We start from the raw sequence: 26145 nt of genomic DNA, 5'->3' as shown, positions 1-26145 counted from the left end.
AGATGTTACGGTTCTCGCAGTAACATGGAGGGTTTGAAAGAGAGAGCTGAAAGGGACTTGGAAATTAATCATCATTAGGGAGACCTCTGTTCTTAAGGAGGAAATTGTGGGTGTGGACTTTGAACAAGCTCGCTCATGATTGGAGACAGTAGTTCCTCTAAAAACGTGACTCAGACCGACTCGGACCAATCACTGTTGAGGTGTTGAGAATGGCAGCAGCATATAAGGAAACCACGGTGAAGCTTTGGCCTAATTTTGCAAGGGCTGTAGGTAAGGCATTTTTAATAGGTGAGATACAGTCCAGTGAATTAATTTATGTCTACGCACTGGACAAAGGGGATTCCATTTCTTTTTCGACTTTTAACTAGTGCATGTCGAACTAGTGCAGTTGGAAGAGGATGTTGTGAAATGTCAAAGCATGTAAATCTCACAAATTTCTTTGACAACTCTTTACCGATATAAGAAAGACTCTGTGTCATGTAATTCTGGCTGGGGAAAAAATGCAATTATTAATTTCTTCTCCATGATCAGTTTTCAAAAGGTTGTGAATTAAAAGGGATTCCAAACAAGCAAATCCAAGTAACGTTTGACCTGGTTTAACTTGCAACTTCTTTAGTACGTAGAGCCCAAAAAAGATCTTAGAAATATGCAGAGCTATGTGTGAACGTGAGACTTTTAAACGTGGAAGCCCAAAACGCGCTTATATTCGCATTTACATAGATTTGTCATTAGAGGTAAGTGCTTGAATGGGCATTGCCAAGAGCGGAGTGAACGTTGCTTCAGGCTAACGTAAATTGTGGTCACTCATGATGAGCAGATCATCCTGTTGTACAGTCTTTGGTAAAGTGTGCATTCTGGCTCTTTATTGACCACCAGGAAATGCTCCACACACTGGATGTGCAGTAGGAGTGAACGGAAAAAAATCGATGAACAGCAACGTTAACAGATACTATCTCCAAAATGTTAAAAGATGCTAACTCAGCAACGTCAACAGATTCTAACTCAAAAATGTTAAGAGATGCTAACTCAGCAACGTCAACAGATTCTAACTCAACAATGTTAACAGATGCTAACTCAACAATGTTAACAGATGCTAACTAAAAAATGTTAAGAGATGCTAACTCAACAACGTTAACAGATGCTAACTCAACAATGTTAACAGATGCTAACTCAGCAACGTTAGCAGATGCTAACTCAGCAACGTTAGCAGATGCTAACTTAACAACGTTAACAGATGCTAACTCAGCAACGTTTACAGATGCTAACTCAGCAACGTTTACAGATGCTAACTCAACAGTGTTAACTGATACTAACTCAGCAACGTTAGCAGATGCTAACTCAGCAACGTTAGCAGATGCTAACTCAGCAACGTTAGCAGATGCTAACTTAACAACGTTAACAGATGCTAACTCAGCAACGTTTACAGATGCTAACTCAGCAACGTTTACAGATGCTAACTCAGCAACGTTTACAGATGCTAACTCAGCAACGTTAACAGATGCTAACTTAACAACGTTAACAGATGCTAACTTAACAACGTTGAGAAATGCAATATTGCGATATTCTGTTAGGCGATACTTGTACTGATTAAAAATATTGACAAGAAGATGTTTAATTATTTGTGAGAGTTTTACTTTGTTTTGTTTACTCCCCGACCACTAGTTGGCAGCACAGCACAGAGCACACTCAGCCTCTTTGACATGATACGTATGAGACGTGTTTCGTAATTTTCATATTGCCAGACTCTTGTCAATACACCCCCCCAGTTTGCAGGTGATACACAAGTGCCTGCAGGATGTCAAAAGAAACGACACTGTCTAACTTCTTAATTTTTAATAGTCACAATGCACCATATTTATCACGTGAACAACACTTGCTCAGTTCACAGGGTTAAAGGGGGTTGAAAAAAACGAAAAACCTGTTTGACATGGTTGCATCTCACCGACTTCCCTCTTACTCACCCCCGCTATGACCTGTAACTTCCACTATGTCCATAGAATTGAATTTGAATGAACATTTCTATACTACGGGCTCACTAAACGACTTATGACCTAGCTATTTTGTGAGTGCCCCATACAGGTTTATTCATTTTTTTGCCCAGAAAAAGCCCTTATCCACCTATCAGGGCATTTGTGACTAAAGCTAAAGCTCATAGTTAGGATGGGGGAAGAAAATCTGCCAGATCTCTATTTTTGCCAAAGAAAACAACAATAATACATAACTTCAGAAAAGACATCTCCACAGATAATCATGAAGAAATATCATCAAAAAGATTTTAAATAAAAAAAAATGATATAATAATAATAAAACCATAAATATAGTTAAACAAATTCCCCAAATCTCTAATTACGTTTGCACAGCATTGCATCAAACTACACTACAGGCTGTGAGGAAATGTCTCACATGTGACAGGTTATGCGACAAGACTGCAACTCATGATGACAAAGGAAGATCTCACAGTAGAGACAGTCGACTAGCCTGGAGACAAGAACAGGAAGGACTGACTCATGTAGATAAATCTGAAGTGTCAGCTTTGCATGGGTGCACACCACAGACGCAATCAATTCATGTTAGGACGGAAGGTAAAAGTAACACAAAGTAACCAGATGTCACCTGTGGTGGTTGCAAGTCATAAAAAAAGTGCAGAGGAAGCTCTTGACTGCGTCAGCAGAAACCGTAAAGGTTTTTTTTTAAAGCTTTTGGAATAAATTTAGCCTGATTTCCATAAAAGTAAAGAAGAACTTTACAGAATACTTTTATTTATGTGGAAATAGGACTGATATGAAATGAAGATGAAAGGGAGGACGTGTTAAAGATGGGGCAAGAAGGTTAGATTGAGTCAACGGGAGAGACTCACCTGTGTCCCCCCACACCGGCAGGTACTCGTCCTGCTGGATGTCCAGCATGATCTCCAGCCCGTTTCCCGTCCCTCCCTTCATGGTGGTGCGGAGATCCTTCCCTTCTTCGGCTGCGTTGAACATGTAGCACTTCCCATACCTGGTGAACACCTGGGAGGAAGAGGAAAGAAGTTATGGGATTTATTTTTCACTAAATTAAAGCAGGTGAATAAATTGAATCCAACATTCTTATACTACGAGGAAACCAGACCTCGGGCGTTTCCTGTTCTCATTACAAAGAGAAGTTTGTTCACCCCTGAAATATGAAAACTATGACAAAATAAAGCTCAAACTGAATGCTGGAGCTGAGCGTGATCAGCGTGCTGCTGTCAACACTTCACTGTGACCAAACATTGTTTAGTTCTTGTTGTTTCTGTTGATTCTCACTCATTCTGCCACAGAAAAACACCTCCAGCTCTGTGATATCATTCATTTATTTTCTCTCTCCAGAATGAAGCTCATCTCTGGTCCCTTTCTAGCAGGGAATAGAGATGAGCAGAATATGTATATTAGGATAATTTGCAAAAAAAAGGACAAATGTATCTTTTATTTATGGAAACCGTTTCAATGGTGCAAAAACATCTTAACTAAATTCTAAAAATGTGGATTCGTTGTCCTTGATGTCCTGCAAATATGAGATAGAGTGAAAAAATGCAAGTTCTAGTGAAAGCAGAAAATTCTATTAGTTCTGCTCTTCATTACATTATTAAAGTTGAGTCAATGTGAACTTCAAATAGTTCTAAAATTGAATGTTGCTGAGTTTTAATTTTTATAGTAAAACGTCTATTTACTATAAAAGCAAATCATTTTACTGAAATGTTAAAAACAGAATTAATACATAAAATAAAATGACATTTATTCTAAATACGAAAAAAAACATTCTTTGTCATAAATTAAGCAAATATCCATCTTCTCTGGTTGTGGTTTTCTAATTTTTTGTGTAACAACACAATGAACATCAACTTTGGAGTTTGGTGACAAGAGGATGGGAGCTATTGTACAGTTGTTTATAATAATAATAATAGTAATAAAATAAAAACTTCTGCAGGTTTGACATCTGAAAATATTACATTTATACAGAAAAATGGTTATGAACATCAGTAATATTAAATAGTTAAAAGGTCTAAAGTGAGATAAACTATTTTAATTGTTTTTTCAATGGATGTCTACTTTTATTCTAACAGTTTTTCTCCATAATTAAATGTATTTAAAATGATTCTCCACTTGTATTGACATTCAAAGGCAGCAGTGATGGGTGCTACAAAATTTACTTATTCTGTTGATACCAACTCAGTGACCAAGAGGAAAAGTGTTCATCTCGAGACCGGGAATTTTAAATTTGTAGTTGGGTCATATAAAGCTCTAAAAGTTCGGGTCTTCTTGCTTGAGACTCAGGAATTGACTGTTAATGAGAACTGGAGTGAGTATCCTCACATTCCAAATAGGAAGTACCCCTTGGTTCCAAAAAGACAAAATTCCATATAACTTTATTTGTCAGGATAATCATTCTTACTCTACTCATTTTTTTTTAACATTATCTTGTTATAAAAGTTTTTTTTCATTTTATTTTTCTATGTTGCAAGTTATTCAAGTTAGGTCATGGTCACATATCCCATAATCCTACAGTGCATTTTTACTTGCCAGATAATGGCTGAGGTAGTTATAAGAAAAAGTCCAAAGTTTACGGCAACCGGACAGTTTTCCTCTGAAAGTTGATATCGGTCAGTGGCCGCCCGGGATCGTTTTGAGGTCGTGAGGTGTTGCCGTCCAGCTGTCGCCAAATTCTGTAATGTCGACATTCCCGCCGGATGGATTGATGCCTGCCATTTACATTCATGGTGGCAGTTGTATTTGTGACCGTCCCGTTATAAACTGACCAATCAGACGCCTCAATTAAAGTAGGTGGTCAAAGACTCTCCTGAGCTAAATGATAGGGGTGAGGACTTCCAACAAGCTCACTGGTTGCCATAGATACCACTCGGACCAATCATTGCTTACTGACGAATTTTAGCTCCAACATGACATCCTTATCGTGAAAATTGTCAAGTGAATCGACTTCATTTTGTCAGAATCAAGACCTTTTTATGTTAGACGTCTAACAGTTTTGTCAATTTTAAAATGACTCAAAGCTAAAAACTTTTTATTGATAAATGTGCTTTTTTTAAATTGTCAAGTTTCCATTAGACAAGTTTATTAATGCAAATCCAATTTGCAAAATTTTATAGTTAATGGAAAAGCAGATAATTTGTAATATGTAATCTAATTATCAATTGATTTATTTTTAGATTTAGAACTTTTTCATCTGTTTTCAGACTTCAGGATACCTTAAAACCACTTTTATTGAAACATCATCAGTTGTAAAAGACACAAACAGCCTTTTTTAAAACTTGAAGCAGACATAAACAGAACACAAGCTTTTCTTCTTAATCAACAACCACATAAAGATTGTGTGTTTTTGTCAGAATCAGCTGCACTCGGAACAAGGAAAGGTTCAGTTTCTCCACCCACTCAAGTTTTTCTTCTTTTCTTTTAACCAACATTGTCTTCAAAAGCCTGAAACAGATCAGAGGAACCTATGACTAACAGCTTAGGCTTCACTTTCAGAGAGAAGATGATTTAATTAGTGTGTAAATAACACTGAAACACCAACAGTCATTATTTGAGCTGTCCTCTTTAATGCTGCAGAGACGACAGGAAAAGTTTCAAAAATTCTGCATTTTCTGAAGGACAAAAGTGCTTTTTTAGATATCAAAGTTTCACTGAATCTGACCCTTCAGGCCTGTGGTTATCACTGAAGGTGGTAGACTCACAGTTCAACACACTGCAACCTCCGAAACTACAAAAGAGCCGCGCATAATTGATAATGCTCTTAAAGAGATTTACATTGCACATTGTGCGCCTTTCAGGCTGACGATTTAGCCGGTTAAACCTAATTAAATGGCATCTTTCTGCTTGTCTTAAGTAAATGAGAAGAAATAAATTGACTAAAGAGTGAATTAAATGTGTGTGTAAGCAGATGAAGCATGTGTTTGCATTAGCTGCCTCTCTGTTTAAACATTCTGTTGCCAAAAACAATTTGAAAAAATAAGAAGCTGATGCAGCAGTTTTGGAATTTGGAGACTCCCGAGCCAAGTGAGGATCTTAACCGGTTTTATGAAGATTTAAAAGGTAAATTTGATCCAATTCAATACTATTTTGCTGAGTCATGTTATTATTTTTTAATTAGAAGTTTAAAACATGCATGTCGGAGTATAAAGACGGGATATTTCCCACCAAAATCGGACCTTTGATCATATTAAAGATTATTTGTTACTTTTTTTTTTTCTTTTTATAAATTGCAACAAGCTGCAGGATGGGACAATCAAACTAAAAGACTTTCTATTTTAACATTTAGGTTTGGATTAACTGATTGATTATCAGAGCAAAACTACAGTTTTCTGTTGTGGATGAGTTCCGAATTTCCCAAAACCAAAAGGCTCCTCTGAACAAAAACCAAAGCTCAGATTCAAGTTCTCTCAGAAATATCACAGACTTCCAAGTAACAGCAGCCTTTGTCGATCAGTGGCAGAAATGGGTTGAAACAAACCAATTATGTAGAAAAAAAAAAAATAAAAATAAAAAAGCTCAAGTTCTGCTTCCTTTCTTTCTTGGCACAGACGTGAATTTTCTGCAACTAGCTGTTATCCTTAAATGTAGCCTGAAGGGGGAAAGCTGATTACTGTAATTATAAATAGAGTATGTGTTAATCAAAATCAAGTGGCACTCCAGCTAACTAAAACAGGATTTAAGCTTCTACCCAGAAAAAAAAAAGATTACAATTTGGACACCAGTGTGCCCCCCATCGTGGGAACTGTTGGCAGGAAGAATTAGAACCGACTTCATTTCAAACCAGCTCACCAGGAGGACTCAGTTTCTTCAAGAATTGAAATCAGATAAGTTTCAACTTTAATCTGCAGTCTTCATGATTCAATGGGTTCTCTTATACTTATTGTGTTCCCTCATTTATGTTGGGGGGGGGGGGGGTTACATTCTACAAATAACCAGCGACAGGTTAAATCAGCGAAGTAAGAACGTTTGAGGCTGTAAAATCCCTCACACTTTACATGCTTCTTTCAGACATTTTTTACACTTTTTTTCTTGTTTTAACTCCAAATTTCAAAACTTAATTAAAAAAACTGTCCAGTTTCTAGTTAGATCAATATTTATCACTTGATTTGTTTTGTCCTTAATAGGTCGATTTTCCTGAAAATACATTAACAGGAAAACTTATGACTTTAAATCAGCTCCTTTTATATGTTACGGTTGTCACATGCAAACCAAACATTGCCATATTTTAAACAATATTTTGCTTTGAGCAACTTTAGACATACATATTTCTCAGTGAAAGGCAGCCTGTAGTCACAAAGAGACTGAAACACGCTTTGTCTAGTTGCCAAATCCTTCTTTTTATTAAAAACAAGCTCCATACTGGTCCTTTGTGGGGTCATCAAACGTCTAACTCTCATTTATTCGGACAGACTGATGAATATAAACCCTAAGATGACACTCACAGAAGTACTCTAACTTCTGAATAAAAACACGTTCTAATGACACCTCAGATGAAGCTCATTTAAGCAGCTGTCCAAACCCTCCAGAGATTGAAATATTCCAATTAACGCTTGCTAGTTAATTGGTCAGAGCCTGTACCATTAAAGGTAATTACCCAGCAGTCATTTTCTATTCTGTTTAACATTTGCATGAGCGCAAACCATGAGGAGAATGGGCTTCCTTACACAGCAGTTAGCTCCCAAATGTGTACTTTGAACAACTTTACATTTCTCTGGCTCTTTTAAGCGAGCTGGAATTGCTTTCAGTGGGACTCCGCTCGGCCATTCTTCACTGCTTTTGTCCCTTTGACTGATGATGTTTGACAGGCAGGGCAGGGGTTGGGTCAGCATCTCATAAGACTTCCAGCAGACAGCCGGGCTCATCTTCATCTCAGGGATGACAAAGACACTAACAGAACATTGACAGCGGCGTTCTGTCACTTTGCAAATCCCCCCTGTTGACCCTGTCATCCTCCTTCACATTTCCCGTTTCCTGAGGTAGAACTGTCAGGCAAAAGACGACAACAAGTTCCCGGACAAAACAAGCTTTCCACCATCATCCAGTCGGAATTTTTTTTTTAATAAATTGAGTCCTAACAATAATATCTAACATATTTTGATAGTGTTCTGGGTGTTTTTTTAAATAATTATTATTATTTTAGGAAAAATCTTTCTAGAGGTTTCAGAAAAATAGTAATCTTAAAGAAGAGACTGAATCTGGTCCCCAAAACAGTAAAAATTGCAAGCAGGAGGTCAAAGAAGGAGGGACAGAAGAGAAAAGGCACAGAAGAGACCAGTTCTAATTGTATTTATTGTCCTTGTGACATGCTTTTCCACAAATGACTAATCCTTCCTTGCCATCATACCAAAACATGTTTGTTCTGGTCACCCCTAATTGGACTTTGGCAGAACATTTCTCCACATGAGACTTACTGTTCTCGGAAGAATCACTGACTGTAAAACCCAATGAGATACACTGTGAGAGATGGCACACTAGCCTGTTACTATTGTTCAAGATACATAAAGAGCAACGCCACATTGAGAAGGTCTGTAAACAATGAGAGACAGCTTAGCAGAGACAGTAAAATGAAAACAAAATGCTTAATTTTGTTCCAATTTAAAGAGGAAAGAAAGCAGATTGTCACAAAAATAAGCCCCAGGCTGTAGTATTAATGTTTTGGTACAAAGTGGAACAGATGAACGACTATTCAAACTTTTCTACAAATAAAAATACAATTATATGCCAGGGATAATACCCTTCGAAGTGTGAGTTATGAGAAATGAATGGACGACGCGGAGGCCTGAACTGTTGCTTCCGTTAATTTCTCATAACTCACACTTCAAAGGGTATGATCCCGCTTATACCATGGGCATTTACAAAATTAATAAATATTCAATCAATATTTAGTACTTTATTTATCATCTTTCTTTGGTTCAGATAGATTTTTCATAAAAATGCCGACTATTTGATATGTGATGCGGCTTGTTGTCATGGTAACATGACAACAACCCACAGAGCCGTCACAGAACTCAACTGCAGCCGTAAAGTGTTGCAAATTTGAAAGGAAGACTCGGACAAATGTGGATTTTTTTTTTCTTAACTTTAAAAAATACATACATCTGATTACCAGTGTGTCAGCTGGTCTGATCTGCAGTCGAACACATATAAATACTAAGGCCATCCTATATAAAACAATAAAAGATTGGTGGTCCTGCCAGAAATTGTGGAAACAGTGTAAAGTCTAAAGCTACCATTGACTTTAGATTGGCTCCAAGATCAGCTTAATCTTTCACTAATAAGAGTATTTCACTTAAAATCAGAGAAGTTCTCCTTTATTAGCTGACAGCAGTAAACAGGCATCTATACCATTCCAATATGGTGTTAATCTTTGTGTATGCAACAAGCTGCCCTACACCTCTAGCCTATATATAACTCAGTGCTACACGCTTTTTCCTTTTTCCTGTTTCATAACAACTTGAATGATACTCGGAAATGCAGTTATAATCTTAATTTCCCTCACATATATCCTCCACCATGAGGAAAAAATGCCATAAGAACATGTTAAAAACACCATTTTCACCAATTGAAGATATTTTGGTGCCAAATTAAAGTATATGAAAGAACACAACGAGTGTGACAACTTTTTTGCACATCTTCCATTTGTTCTTGTTACTTTGAAAACTTTACAATTATAATTGTGTAGCTGTGCTGTGCAAAATGTCAAAGAAGTCGAAGCTTTTTTGATGCCAATAATGCCTCGGCTCCCCCATTCAAGCCAGAAGCCCAAGAGCCAGCCTGCAAGTGAGATCGCATGCATCTTGGCTGCCAATTAAAATGCCTTTTGACCAACAAAACACGTCTCATTAGCATTCACAGCTGCAAGTGTGAGTGTCTGGAAGACCAGCGCTGCAGACATTGGCTTGACCTCGCCTGTTTGCCGAGCAGTGCCTCCTACGGGGAGGAAGTCAAAGATGACATGGCCATTAGCGCGCATTCCTGTCATGATGAAAGGTCAGCTGTTAACACCAACCGCCCACAAATTAGGCTCTGAAACATGCACCTGCGTAATCCAAACAATACATTTGTGCAGAAAATTATTCAAGCCATCTAAAAGATGCCAATTACTTTTTTTTTTTTTTTATCAAAGTTGACACAATATTTGTTTTCATAATAAATCCAACTACAGGTGAGACAAATGCAACAATAGAAGATTATTTTGCTGCTTTCCTACTAAAGCATAAGTTGTCAGGTAGATTAAACATTGATGTGATGTCAGTTCCTCGTTTTACAGATTGGGTGATTTTTACTGCTGCACAAGCACAGCTGTAGTTTTATGGCTCCAATTGATCAGTTTTGACCAGTGTAGTTGTTTTCTCTGTGCATGAATGACTGCTTAAATTAGAATGTGTGTGTTTTCACTACAAACAAAAAAGAACTGTTGTACAGCGGAGAGCCAAAACGTTTTATGAGGTATTAAACCTGGGAAAACAGAGAAAAGAGGAAGGAAATAAAATATTGGAAACGCTCGACAAGTCAGAGCTGCTCAGCCCTGAAGCTCCAGCCTGAGGTTTCTGAATAATGTCAGATGTATTTCCTCCAGCGGAGATGGTTGTGGAGGTAAAACTTCTCCAGCTTAGTTCCTTTAGCTAAAAAGAAGAGACAAAAGGAACTGTTTTGTGCCAAAATAAAGAACATAATTTAACTCCCAAAACTTAATTAGCAGTGTGAGTGCAGAGAAACACACAGAAAAGATTAAAAAAATGCCAACAAACTTGATGAATAAAACATTATTTGAAAATTATTTTGGGTTCATCACATACAGATTTTGTTTAATAAACCACTCAGCCAAACATTAACGGCAAACACCCGAATCAGAAATGTATTTTTCCATATTTTAAATGTCTCCCTTAAATTTGTCCTTTTGTTTGAATCCATTAGCATTCTCCTTAAAACTCGCTGTGCTTTCTTGCATTGTGTTATCTCTTATCTGAAAATGGACCGCTGACGTGATGCAAATCTAAAAGGTTGTATTTTGCTCTAAAAATGGAAGGATGCTTTTTTTCTCTTTTTCTACCTCCCACTGGACACTCATTTTCTCTTTCTGTCAAAACAATGTCCAAACCCTCAATTTGCCCGTGATTTTTTTCACCTGTCGTTCAGGGTTTTGCCTCGAAAACATGGCTCCGGCGCTCCTCCTGTTTCTGGATTTTTTTGTTATTTGATTTTATTATGTGATCTGCTGAAGCAGGCAGTTCTTTTTCTGTTAAAATCAATAAACAAAGGGAGCAGATGATGAGCCCTTTGCATTTGTGAGATCACGGACCGTACAAAATTAGACCCAACGTGCTGATTATCCTGCACATCACGTTCATGTACTGTGTATCTCCACCTCACACACGCCCGAGCCCTAATGATAAAACATTACAAAAAGGCTGTGTGAGGTGAGCTTTGAATATAAAGCCATTGTTCTTTATAAGGAGTAGAACATTTTGAAAGGTGGACCCCGCCCTGATAAGAGTCTGGAAGAGCAATCTATAAGTTTAAATGTTACACATCATTTTGAATTTTGACCAAAAAAACACCAAAATGCGATAGATTTAAGCTTCTTAGAATGAATTTAAAGTGAAAAACGAATTGAAATGACCTTTTTTATATTTAATTGTAAATTGCAAAATGCAATTTAAATTGAATAATGGTACAAAAAAAACCATTATAATTTAGAATATAATTGTTTTTATTTCAAAGTGTATTTTTAAAAGTGTTAAACTGCATTCACACCGGTCGCGATTTGCACCTCTGCTGACTCTCTCTTGACAAGTTTTTCTGGGCTTGATTTGTTGCCACATCATGGAAAACATGGATGATGTTGAGCGAGTAGCTTGGGTTTATATCATTTAGAGATCTCTACAGAGACGCCGGCAAACACATCGCTGAGTCTGGGTTTACCAGATCATTCAGAGTCTCTTCAGGAGCGGTGTACTTCACGCTTGATGGCCGTTTTATATGTTACTCCCGTCTATATGTGGCCCAGTTTGAGCATTATCCCAAGAGAGGAACAATAAAACCAGAGGATCTTGTTGTTTGATAAAAAATGAAGAAACATTTATAATCTCATGGAGCTGGAGCAATCACACCCGCAGCGGCTGTCCGTCTGCCTGGCAGCCAACTCTCTTCACTGTCCAGCGGGTGGCTGCCTAGCATAGCAGGTGTGATCGCTCTAGCTCTATGGACTCTGGGACAGGCTGGCGACCTGTCCAGGGTGTATCCAGCCTTCGCCAGACAGTAACCGGGACAGTCTCCGGCAATCCCCCGGCCCCAGTGCGTTTAGAAGATGGATGGAAGTTCAGGACAAAAGTCCCCACATTGAGCAGCCATATTGGATTTTTATTTTTCTACCCTTTGATCGAGTCACTGAAAACGCCACATGTCCAAAGCTGAGTCTCTGATTGGGTCCGCCACGCCCGACCCCCAAATCACGACGCAGAACTTCAGATTAAGTTTGTACATTTACTTAACAATAAAACTCAACACTTCTGCTTGTGAATCGCATCTATGTATGAATGCAGCTAGATTGAATCACTGACTGTATAAGAGAACTGGACAGAGTGAGTGTGATGTCACCTTTAGAACTTCCAGCTCCATCGAAATAAAGCAGATCTTTCCGCGATACGGACGGCACCATGTTGAAGCCAGACGTCACTGTTCGAGCTGAGTTGGTCTGAGTCAACGTCTCCATGGCAACTACTGGAGAGTGTCAATCAAAGGTTTGAGGTGGGGGCCAATGGGCACCACATGCTTTCATTGAGTCATCTGATTGGTCAATTTATAGCTTGAATAACTTTCAATAAAGAAACATATTGTAAAAAAAAAATAGGATTATTGAGAACATGTTAAAAAAAGGCATCAGAGTAAGAACGGTCATTCTGACAAATAGAATGACTGAGTAAAAGCTATTACTATGGGATTTTGGCTTCTTGGAGCCAGCGGGTACTTCCTGTTTAGAAAGCAAGGGGAGAGGGGTCACTCAGTCTCTATATATACAGTCAATGGATTGAATTGTAATTTGTTATATTGAATTCTAAAATGAAAACTGCATTTTCAAACTTGCTAGCCTGAACTGTCAATTTAGTTGCACGATCAAATTGCAGATTCTTCTATTGAGAATTAAATCTCACTTTTATATCTATTATCCATTATGTAAGACTGTAAAAAAATATATATTTCGTGGAAAAAAACAAACAAAAAACAAGCAGTCAGAGACTAGAACCTTTTCCCAGAAAACGTAAATGGATGAAGTTTATAAGAAATGTCTTCAGCTGCAAAGGAGTGCACTTGTGTCCATGTGTGGGGGCCATATAGGAGTATCTCTGTGAGGATAAATAATGCCCAGACTCGCTGCATAAGTGACAGGCTGGACTCTAGAACAAGAAAGAGGAGGTTTATGCTCTCACGCACACATAGAGCTGCCTCCATCATCATATTGGCTTTATGAGAATTTCTCTACAACCTGCAAACCCGATCTGGCTTGCCGTACAACCTGTGCTCCTCCGCATCCACACTTGTCACATTAAACTAATCCTGCCATTTATGAGACATGTTGGGAGTTTTATGGAACATATTTATCATTGCACCCTAATGCAATTTAACCATGACGGTCCATAATATTTTATTTTACAGGACAGCATACAAGGGAGGCCGGGTGGTGATAGAACACAGAGGATTGCAGTCGCCGCTGCAAGCTATAAATTTATGCTTTTGGACAGAGGGGACGGGATGATGACTGAAAGAGATAAAAATGACAAGAAGAAAACAGATCAAATAAGAAACTAATAAGCAGTGAAGGAAAAACACCCATTTTGAGTAAACAAGAAAATGGCAGATTTATGCAAAACAAATCAAAAGTTAGCGCTTTTCAAAATTACTTGGACTATAAACAAATTTTTGTGAGGAGGTTGTGTCAACGGAATGATAAAAGCCTGAATCCTTTTGCAAGGATAGTGTTTTTAATCCATTTTTTCTTGCTCTCACAGCCAAATTAGCTTTCAAGGATCTGCTTCACTCATGTTTCCTGTCAGCTCATCACGAGGTTACAGGAAGGATGCTGTCAGCTTCAGTGCATGTAGCAGAGGCCGCAAGGGCAGACGGGAGAGCGCTGCAGTATAATCCATCATCATGTGACGGGGCACACGGCCTACCGAAGAGCAACAAGCCGTCCTATCGGCTCCAGCTGCGTCCGAGAGAAAGAGTTCAACACTTAAAGGAATTTGGTTATGAGGATAAAACCTAAAGAGGGAGAGTGACTCTGTCTGGCTCTTTTCAAGAAACAACTAATTGACTAATCCATGAAAATATATTTTTAATGCATTCGGAAACCCACAAGATACTAAAATGACTGTTTTTAGTTTTGTGTAAACAAAAGTATACAGCTTTAAACAAATAAAATGAAACTAGTGCACATAGGGTTAGTGGATAAAACTCTTTTCTTTCTCAGTGAAAAGGACCGGGTTCAGATGCAAAATCTATAGGCCTACCCTATTTTAGGGAGATGGGTGTACCTGCAGGCCCGGAGACCCAACAACGCTCTCAGGATCGCATTCTCAGGACCCAGGCATTTCTAACACAGCGCCCCCTACAGAGTGGAGTTTGTTTTATTTTCTGGCGACTTTACGAGACAGATTGCACACATGAGTAGTAATAGTAAAAAAATGATCTAAGCGCTGCTAACGGATAAACAACTAGATAATTTATCACATGAATCTTAAAATATAAAAAGTAAATTACCAATAAATTTCTGTTTTTTTGAGAAACATAAACAGTGATGTCTACATGTAGCTTAGTTTAGCTTTTATTCAAATTAATGTTTGTGCAAAAATAAATTCATGATGGTTTGTATATATATATATATATATATATATATATATATATTTTAAGATGTGCTGGTAAAGCAATTTTGCTTCCTCCAATTGAATTTTTGTTGCTTATTTTAAGAAAAAATGTCAAAATTTCACACATTTTTAGCTAATTTCTAGTGTATCTGGTTTAACTGCTGGGTCCTTTCCATGTGGAGTTTGCATGTTCTCCTCACTCATGCGTGGTTTTCTCTCCAAACCCTCCGGTCTCCTCCCACAAACTAAAAACATTCTCTATAGAGTAATCTGTGTCTCCAATGTGCTTGGTCTAAAAGTGTGATAGTGTGATCAGGGTTTGGCCCGCCTTTACCCAACAGTTAGCTGTGATAGGCTCCAGTAACCCTTATTCTTGAAAGGGATTGAGTGAGTTCTGAAGATGGACGGATGTGCAGATACAGAAGAAACAAAAATTAAAGATTCTTCAAAAAGATCATTTTTACCATTCATGTTTTATTTTCTGATGCTTTGAAGGAAACTCAAAACTGAGAGTTAGCAAGTTATTTAAAATTTATGTAGAGAAATAAAATCTATATAACAGAGGTGCTGTAACAAGTTTGTTCCATTTATTGTCTAAAGCAGGTCAACTAACTGTAAAAACATTCCTCATAATCTATTTATCTGCTACTGGCATTCGTCTCTCTCTCATAGTTTCACTCCTCAAGGTTTTCTGCTGAGGAAAGATTCCGGCCAGAATAAAAGCTACTTTGGGCTGAACATCTTGTACTTGCTGAATAATAATTGCACTTGTCTCATTGCCTCCCTTCAATCACTTCTCTCCTGCAGGAGAAGAACATTTTTTAATATCAAAATGACATATTCTCTTTCCTTCTCCCCCAAAGTGTCAGTCATATCAGTGGGAAGAGGTGTTCAAATACAGCTGTGGACTACGAGCTGTCACTGCTCTCATCAATCACTTCTCACACACCCAGTCATTACTTTTAATAAGTCATCTCTCGGTGATGGCCGGCGTGGCTCTCCCTCTCACCTGTCACGGTCTCTGCCAGGACTGAGTAATGTGCCGAGGGTGAGGGACCAGCAGCGGCTCCTAATCGCCAACAGGAAACCAAGTCATCTAATTGGATGACATGTCCGCTCTTCCTCACAGCCGTCCATGCAGGGATGTGAGCATGTCTGGCTGCATGTGCGGCTGAGACTGCGACGGATGTTCGGTATGAGTCCATGATCAGCATGATCAGACCTTTAGAGGGTTTAGAAATGACCCGGTGGGTTGGTGTTGATTTGAAGCCAGTATTTAGTTCTGTAGTTGCTGCCATCTCGGCTAAAAAATGAATGAACTCTAGACTTTCTGAAATTAGAAAAACAAACTGTAGAGCTGCTCAAGCAATGCCAGTTTGGAAACTCCACAGATGATGATTTATCAGAAGACCAGACCTCAATTTAGACATAGAAAAAAACGTTTTTTTTTAGTTTTGTAGTAAAGTTTGATTTAAGGTTGAAGTGAATAGAAACTGACTTTTTTAGAACATCCATTTGTGGTTACTTGGTGAACTGACTCGGCTTCTACGACCGGTATGTTGACTTTTAAAGCCCCACTCCCATGAACATCGTGTTTTTGGTGTTCATGTGGCATTTTTGTTATAATAGAGTCTTTAAATTGCATTTCTGAGTACTTTTTTAGTGATATTGAGAATCAGAAGAAGATTAAAAATGAAAAAGAGCATATTTGTGACATAGAAAATATACTTGACCAATCTGATGTTTTAGATTACTAGATCCATGTACGTCTTTGTTTTCCTTGACTGGCTGGACAACTCTGATATTGTTTGCTGTTTTTGTTGCTCTGATAATGTTAGATGTGAGGGACTGTAAGCTAGTGGGAGAGCATGTAAAAATTGATCTCTCAGCAATGGGAGGGGGCGAGGAGATCGTTCTTCACTCTCACAATTATTGCTAATGAACTCCAGCTGCTCTGCAGAAACTATGTCCTAGAAAATAACACAGGTATTTTTTTTGGCTAAAAACGGGATAATCAGGATTAAAAGAACGTTTTAAAAATGTTATAATCAGATGATAACTTTAATACTCAAATACAAATTCTTACACTATTTGTTACAGACAAGATTAAAATCCTAAAGAACTCAAGAACAATTTCCTTCTGAGCTTTTAATTTTTATTTTTTTTACCCATTTTGGGTAGTAGAAAAAAAAATGAACGAAAAAACATATAATAAATACATTAATTAATTTAAAAAATGATAAAAATACTAATGAGTGAATAAATAACAGTGGCTAAATTAGACCCCCAGGGTAAAATACTCCCTAAGTTTAGAAGTAGATCCTGGAGAAAATATGGTTTTAACCTGATTGTTGTTCTAAAAAGTTCCTTTTGAAGCACAAAGAGATCTAACATCCCCTTTTTATTCAGAAAACAATAAGCTAAATGTCATATTGTTTATCCATAGGTCTGTTTTTAGAAACAAAAATGTTCTTTCATCATACAAACACATTTGTTGGACATGTTAAAAAATGGGTGACGGGAAGTGCGGTCAGGGTCAGTAGCCCCGCCCACAACTCTGAGGTGAATTTCTGATGAACTAATGCCACTCTGCAAAAACTATGCCCTAGATTTTTAGGTTTTGGCTAAAGATAGCATAATTATCATTAAAATACCTCTAGGAACACTTCTAGAAAAGATTTTAAAAAAGTTAAATACTGAACCAGCTTTAAATGTTGAATTAGACGCATCAATACTTGTTATGTGTTTCCCCCATCAAACTCTAGTGTTTATAGATCATTTTTACCAGCTAAAATCACAGCAGGTTCACCTTTTTGAGCTTAAAATCAAATGTAAACAATAACCGCTAACAGTTATTTATTTTATTTCAAAAGGAGAATGGTTTTCCGATTTTAGGATTTTTCTTTATTTGTGCTTCAAATGATCCAAACTAACAAAAAGACCCTCCAGCTTCCAGAGTCACTGATGTAACAAAAACAACAACAAATCCTTTGATGTCCATAGAGAACAAATTTCAGCTTTTATTGTGTAATAAAATGTAAACATTGTTTTGTTTTGAACTCTACAAAGAAAAGCAGAATTCACTGTTCTGTTGGTCTTGTATATTAATGAGGTTAATAAATGTCTTTAAATTATTATTAAAGATAACAGAATCTCAGAGTCTAGTGGGTATGTTTGCACCTCGACTAACAACGTTCCTTGGCATCAGAGACACAAGGCCTCCAAGTGTAATAATAAGATAACTTTTTGAAGAACTGAAAAGCAGAAGGGTGTTTTTGCTGCTGGGTAAAGATGCGGCGGTTCGTGACCCCCGCGGCATTAAAAAAGCATCAACATTATTGGCATTCACATCAGGCTCCCTCGCTCCTTTTTGTTGAGGCAATTTTAAGAAGTGTCGAGATGAAAGGAAACTCTTGTCAAATGACGGAGTTGCTTCGAAACGAATATCCGTCACAGCCGACACTTTAACCTTAATGTGCTCCGACCGCGGACCACAAATACAAACAGCGAGTTCGCGGGCATCTGCTGCCTTTTTACCTGATTATTATTTTCTAACTTCACATCTGTGTACGTGCAGGAACTGCCACTTCCTTGTGATGCAGAGGTGGTGGTAAAAAAAACCTGAAGCTCATCTCAACAAACTCCTGGTGAGGAGGTGTAGATGTTGATTAATTGAGGCGTCTCAGTTCCAAGGAGCAAAACTTTGATTCTTATCAGTTGAGATGTGCGTGTAATGGAGTTCCTCCTCAGCAAGAGTGTGGAAAGGTGTTTTGACATTTACCAAATTTAGAGGAATTTCCTGCTTTACTAAATATTGGTGTGACATTTATTCACATTTACCAAATCCTTAGTCTCGTGTACCAGTGTTGACTTGTGTGAGTCCTGCAGGTTTTTAGGTTGTCCAGGTCAGTGGAGGGTCGTAGAGAAGAGCGGCCGCAGGTTAAGGGGAGTTTTTTTAGGTGGTTGGGCACAAAAGTTTACATTTAAGAGTAAGTAATGACTTTTTGTGCTAGCATGACTTTTTAAAGTTATAAAACCAATGTTATGTATTTTTGAGCACTGGCAGCTTAGCTGACAGGCCACTATTGATGACATCATCGAGTGGGAGTAACGTCCGAATTTGAAGATGCATTTTTCTCCGTTTGGAGAGTTAAATGTAGGGGTAGAGAAAGAATTGGGATTCGTTCAAACCACTATTATTAGTTTCTCCTCCATTACTAATTTTTAAGTGGTTTGTACTTTAATGAATTGAAAGTGATGCCATAGAAACAACACTACCCGAGTCGTGATTGCTTAAAGTTTAACTTGCCTTGCTTAAGTTTTTGTATGTACAGCCTAAAAACTTTCTTAAAAAATGTGTGTTGCTACACGTGGAGGCCTGAAACGTGCATTTACGTCTGTCTACATAGACTTTTCATTGAAAGTGGTGATTGAACAAATGTCCGATGAACATTTTCCCTCTACGACTTTGATGGTTCCTGCAGACCGGACCACATGTGTGTTCCGTACAGGTGCAGACAGTTGAAACTTAGGCGACCTAATTAGCAATTTTCAAGTGGGGCTATAAATGTATGAGTAAAACATATTTTCCAGCGTTTTTGGGTGGTATTTTTTTAAATAAAAATTGAATAATAAATGCATTACAGCAGGTGGAATTTTCCGAGCACAATCCACCTATTTTAGGATTAACTTCCAGAGTAAAAGTGACTCCAACTTTCCAAAGAGTAACATATTCTTTCAAATGCTGTGAGAATGACTTATGGACTGAAGGGAAGTTTGTTCATCCACAGCAGAGGTCAATGCTGAGACCTAGACAGGAAAAACCTATTTAGAAACGCTTTTCACTTCCTCGCATGTGCATGCCTGAATGACACAGATGAAAGGTTGCAAAGAACAATCGGCATGAAATAAACCTTACAAAATGGAGGCATTTATGTGTAAAATTAAACATGAAACAATGTGCTTACTGCTGCTGTACTGATGGTTCAGGGATCCTTCGCTGAGCGTTTCTGTAGGAGTTTCTCTTTGAACATTAAACAAAAAGAAGAGGTATGATAATTCCTTTTCGCATCTATTGTTTCTTTGAAAATGAAGAAATCTGACCCTCAGACAAAAGCACTGCCTAAAACATTGACTCGGTAACAGCTTCCAACCACACCAGAGGACTAATCTGTATCTGCGGTGATTCAGATCTGCTGATCCGTGAAATAACAAGGGCCAAAATGAACTAGCTGCTGATTACAGAAATTGCTGCAGACTTTTCAGCTACAATTGAAAAGATTTTTGTGCGCTAAGCAGCAATCAAGGAAAAAAAAAAAGACAAAAGTTCACTGCATTTCTGCTGTTGGAGAAAGAATTCAAGAAAAGTTGGTGAAAGATTTTTTTTTTCAGGTGATAGTCTGTAATAAATGAAAACTGCTCAGGAGTGGGAGGAAACATTCATGCAAAACACAAGACACTGTGAGTAATTATAATTACCACAACAAAAATAATAATCAACTCATTCATCTGCACGTTAAGTAAGTGTCAGGGTGTTTACGAATGCCTCCTTTATCAGATAATCAACATAAATATGACGTGAACAGAACAAAACACAATGGATGGTGATTTCCTGTCAAGCCTGGCGTGATTAGAATTCACTAAACCACGTAAAAATTATTTTCTTTCTTTTCTTGGACTGAAAGCTGCAAGGTAATAAGTTCTCTTTCAAGTTTTTAATTGTGTAAATCCTATTAAAAAGTGCTTTATCCGAGTTCAATTACTGCATTACGGAGTCAATCATGAAGCAGATTTACAGGCTGATGAAAACTGGCGTTGTGAATGACTTCCACATATTAGCTCCGTCAGAAGAGAAAGTCCATACCTGCCTCTGAAACTGTCTCAAGATGAACCAATCCATTGAATTTAAATTACACTTTCAGAGAAAAATAAGAAAATAAAAAACAGTGAGAACTGTAAGAAAAAAAATATAATTAGCTTCAAACATGTTTACAAAGGAGACAGGCTGCTTTCCCTCAACCTGCTTAACCCCGGTCAGTGATCGAAATAACAGATTCTGACAGCGAGGGAGAAAAAAAAAAAAGTTCACTCCATTAAAAGGCTGTGAAACGTTCCAATTTCTCAACCTAACACCAAGATCTCTGAACCTTCTCTGTCAATTTTTACTTTTCAAGGAGAATACCTACAAAAAAGTGTCTCCATTTTTTTCTTTGCACTTATCTCTCTTTTTTAACATTTTGCTAAATTCCTGTTTCTGTGTCTAATCAAGAGAAGAATCTTTTTGTATAAGAAGTCTGGATTGGACAATGGAAGCTGTGCGCAGCTCCTCTGACCCGACTGTTATCACAGATCTTTCATTAGCACACTTAGACGGTGCAGTTCAAGAGTATCAAATGCTTCTCCTTTATATTTTTCTCCTTATGTTTTATTCTTACTTTTTTACTAAGATGAAATAGAATCTTTAAGTCCCCAAAAGAGACTCATGAACACAGCAAACTATGTGATATTTGCAGATTTAAAACCTTGTTTTGAGACATTCAAGACATTTTATCACGTTGTTTGACTTTTCTTTGCTCAGTCAGTACACAGGTAGGATCTAGAAACAAGGAAATTATTTTTAAATTAGTCAAAATTATTTCACTCTTGAGCATAGAAAAACTTGATTTAAGATTAAAAAAACTCAAATTTCCTTGCATTTAAGAAAAAAATCATTTTGAAAAAAGAAAAAGATGTATGCTCTGAGGAAAAAGTCAATTTTTTTGATTTTAGAAGGATTTATTCAGATGGGCCAGCCTGTACTAAAATCATATTCTCGTTGGGTTAACATTTTGTGCAGTGTGATTCATATGTTTTCCCTATTTTCCACTTCCCTCCAGGAGAAAGATTCCAGTTTCCACGTGGCTTGTCTGTGCTCCTGTTATTGGCCGTGGACCTCACCTCTGGCTCGTCTCACACCCCCAGCTGTCCCCAGCTCTGTCTGGATGAAGGCCATCTGCTACACTATTCAAACATGTTGTTGTAGAGTTAGATAAGCTAATTCTTCTTTAACAGTACCGGTACAGGAGATGTACCAGTAATTATATCCAAGTTAGAATTAGCTGATCAGAAATCCATGGAGAATTTTTTTTATTTTCATTCTACACAAAGGAAACAAAACAAAATGATGGAAAATATCATTAGAACTTCCTAAAACTACAATAATGATCAACACTTTTTATTTTTTTAGATGCAATGTCATAATGAAATCCATCAATTACAATATTTCAAGTTTCTTTTGCCATTTTTTTGTGTAGGATAAAGAAACATTTTTTTGTGTTTTTTTTATTGTGAAGAACTGTGCAAATCAACGATCTGTACAATTGAAGCAACAACCTTCTTATATTAGACCTTTTAACTCCAAACTTGCCTGCTGCCTCATTCTCTGGGATTTTCAGGAAAGTAAACAGGTGTTTTAATTGTTCAGTGTCCCTGACATGTTCGAGTTTCCTGATTTCAGAGGCTGAGACGTGTCTCCACTGAAAGAAGGGGGGTGGGCTCTGGATATTAACAGGTCATACTCTGGCTCCCTGGTCGCAGAGGGCTGTTTGATATTCATGCAGCAGATCAAAGCAGAAGGACACTCAGAGACCCTGTTTGGAAGGTTTCTGCCGTCAGTAATCCCTGCGCTCATATTTGAGGAGGGGTGGGGTGGGGGGGTAAAACACTGTGAAGAGCGATTCAGAATGAGGAGAATATGATTTGCATGGCAGATAAATGAAATCACAATACGACAGTGATCCCCTCCACTTTATGGATAATCACACAGAAACATCAAGATGACAAGCAACGTGGACGGCTAAAGTGTAATTGGGGAGCCATCTGAAGGAATGACTCTAGCTGATGCATTACTATTATGTGGAAATGTTGATATGCGCCCCCAAACTATGATCCATCACACAGGACTTAATGGCGGCAGCAGGGGAAATGTCTTTACTGTCTCTTTCAACTCTTAGAAATTGGATAAAGTGATGAAATAGATGAACGTTAATGCCGAGAATCACTAGAAACAGATACGCCACAAATATAAAAAGCCATTTCCTTCCGTTTGTCACACCCACACGGACAGACAGAAGGGGGCGGAGGGACACGGCTATGAGGAATTTGATTTAAATGAATACCTGCAGTCTTTATGCACTGCATGTGTGGGAGTGGAGTGCAGGAAAGCCTGCTCGTGTGTGCTGCACATCGGAGGGTCTCAGCATGACTCCAAGAAATCTAATGAGCAGATTAAAGGATACATTTATTAACATGTGGTGCAAGCACAGACCTGCATTGGCTTCCTGTCAAGGTTTACTAGAGCGGCACCGTGTAAAGTTGGAGAAGGAGAAAGTCGGCTTAAAGCCTCATTGCATAAAACCACTGGGAGACCCATTTAATGCAAAGGAATGAGAGAAAACTTTGAATTATTTAACAATAGGAAAGAATGAAGTTTTGAAAAAATGAACTTTATACAAGAAAAAATAAACAAATGTGGGGCAATTTATAAAGGTCTGTTTTAAGTGAAATCTTTTGAGATTAAGGATTTTTTTTGACAGAATGATGGTCCTAAATGAAAAATGCTACTGCACTTATAAAACTTGTTTGTGAGTAAAGTCCCACTCGCTTTTTCTATTATAAAATCATTCCCAGTAGCCTTTTAAGGCAGTTTTAAGCCAAAATCAAAAAAAACTTTTAGACATATTTCTGCAGAGCTGCAGCAGTTCATTAAAAATTACCTCTGGCTAACTTCTGACTGTTGGTGCAGGAGGCTAATTTCCCATCAACCCTTTGTGTTCTCTCTCCCGCTAGCTTAAAGCACCTCACAACCGCATGCTAACATTAGCATAGCAAAAAAAAATGACGAGCAACTTCAGAGCTATTCAGTCGTGCATTTTTGAGCCAGATAAAAGCAAGACAAAGACTAGAAAATAGAGCCAAAATAGAGACGTTTATGGATCTATCTGTCTGCAAGTGGATGCTTCAGAATTGTAGCACAGGAAGACCATTTAAATTTACTGCATCACAAACCCCATCTTTTACAAACCGCGGATTTTCATCTGTTCCTGATTGAATAAAGAAATACTCAGAAATAAAGAAATACTCAGAAATACAGTTTTGATCTTAAATTATCTTATATTCGTCCTACAGTTGAATTAAAAATGGCTCAAAAACATGTTAAAAACACAAAATAGGGGATATTTATTGGAGTGGGTCTTTAAGACTGTCCAGGTCACCCTTTTCAAATTCTCATTGTGGCCTTGTCAGGTTAACTTAAATAAAACATGTATATATATATATATATATATATATATATATATATATACCGTATTTTTCGGACTATAAGTCGCACTGGAGTATAAGTCGCAGGGGCCAAAAAATGCACAATGAAGAAGAAAAAACCATACATAAGTCGCACTGGAGTATAAGTCGCATTTTTTTCAAGTAATTTATTTTACAAACTGGTTGAAAAAAACGATATTACATCATCCTGGAAGGTAAGTTATAACATTCATAAGTGAATAGAAAACAGGCTGAATATGTATCAACACATATTCACATATTAGCGTCATGAAAAAAACGAAAAGGTGTAGCATTTATATAACATAACAGTTTTATTTAACTACAGCCTAAAGAACTCGTCAACTTTGTATCTTTACTGTAATTAATTACACGCTATCTCACTCCATATCACTAAATCCCTTAAATTCTTTGTCCTCTGTGTCACGTCTGAATAACTAAAGTAAATAAAGTAATTGCATAGATCACCATAAGAGGGCACTCTAGACTTACGGTCCATATCTTATCTCGTTAAAAATTCGTATATAAGTCGCACTGGAGTATAAGTCGCAGGGACATTCAATCTATGAAAAAAACCGCGACTTATAGTCCGGAAAATACGGTATATGTATCCAATGAAAAAAAAGAAAAACAACAGGGAAAATATAGCTAATGCAGGTACGCTTAAAAATGCTAAATATTAGAAAAAGCTTAAAATTTTTGTTAATCAAAAACTACCCAAAAAAAATTATATTAAATCATTACATGTAAAATGAAACACATTAAGCATTCATTTATTGAATGCATAAGATTGATTGTCTCAGAAAATTACAAAATCACACAGGACTAATCATTAAAATTTGCTTTGAATACAGTTGTGAGCTTTAGGAAAACCATGTTTAATTTTATGCATTCAATGATTGGTCCTGCATTTGTGCTACACTGTGGTGTGGAGACTATCAGCCTGAAGCACGGTGTAGGTGTAATGAAATCCTTCAGATCATCTGCATCACAGCTTATTGGCTCAGGTGGTTTGATCCCCGCTCCCCCCAGTCAACTGTTGTTGTGCCCTTAGGCAAGACTCTTCACCTTCCTCACCTCCAGTGTGGCTCCACTGGTGTGTGAATGCATATGAATGTCCTGGTGATGCTCAGAGGGGCCGTTGGTGCGAACTGGCAGCTACACCTCTGTTAGTCTGACCCCAGGGCAGCTGTGGTCGCATCAGTAACTAACCATCACCAAGTATGTATGAGGAGGGAGTGAATAATGGATACTCACTGTAAAACCAATCGATTACTAGAGACTTTCAGTTGAATTCAGATCAGCTGTGGACAACAAAGTAGCACCACAGTTAATGGTCTATCTCCATTCAGGTTGGCGGCAGATTTTCCTGGTAGCTGGTAGATGCCTGCCCTGGGCTGCATGGCGCCCTAGGCGAAATGTGATGCCCCGCCCATCTGCGCACACACATGAATACCACTGCCCGACAAAAAAGAAGTACTGCAGCTTTATTTTAATTGTCAAGGATTAAACAATAACCACTTAAAAATGTTTTAAGAATAATAAGACTTCTTCACCAACCTATGCAATAGGAGGCAGCTGCGCTAGCCACAGCACAAACATTTGACACAACTCTCTCAGCATGGTAGATGTTTTGACAGGCATCTCCAGTGTTTAAGGTTTAGAGATTTCCGTTGTTAATGGTTTAAAAAGAGGAAGAAAAAAAATGACATAGCCAATTAAATTACTCTTTTCAAACAATTTTATTTTTTTAATGAAATGGGGGCAGTTTCCAAGCAATTGAATATGAATAAAACAGACAAACATCACATCTGCTTTGACTCTGGTTTTTTTCTTCTCTTTCTTCCTTTTTTTTTACCTTAAAACTGTCCCTGGGGGCTTGTTTTGCTGCTTTTCATCCTTATAATACATTTTGAGTTGTTTTATTCATGGTTTTAATTATTACATTTTTTTTTTACAAT

At 37.7% G+C, this 26145-nt stretch overlaps 1 protein-coding gene across 3 annotated transcripts in view; it reads right to left on the bottom strand.

The window, feature by feature from the left end:
• The window catches only part of asic2 (acid-sensing (proton-gated) ion channel 2), a 351589-nt gene that overhangs the window by 40812 nt on the left and 284632 nt on the right, over window positions 1-26145 (bottom strand). For all 3 annotated transcript variants that reach the window (XM_024272225.2, XM_024272226.2, XM_024272224.2), the window contains one exon: window positions 2858-3008. In XM_024272225.2, the coding sequence (XP_024127993.1) occupies window positions 2858-3008 (151 nt within the window). The remainder of the gene's footprint in view (window positions 1-2857; window positions 3009-26145) is intronic.

Source organism: Oryzias melastigma, linkage group LG8, assembly GCF_002922805.2.
Source record: "Oryzias melastigma strain HK-1 linkage group LG8, ASM292280v2, whole genome shotgun sequence".
NCBI lineage: Eukaryota > Metazoa > Chordata > Actinopteri > Beloniformes > Adrianichthyidae > Oryzias > Oryzias melastigma.
This window is presented reverse-complemented; position numbering and strand designations above follow the sequence as displayed.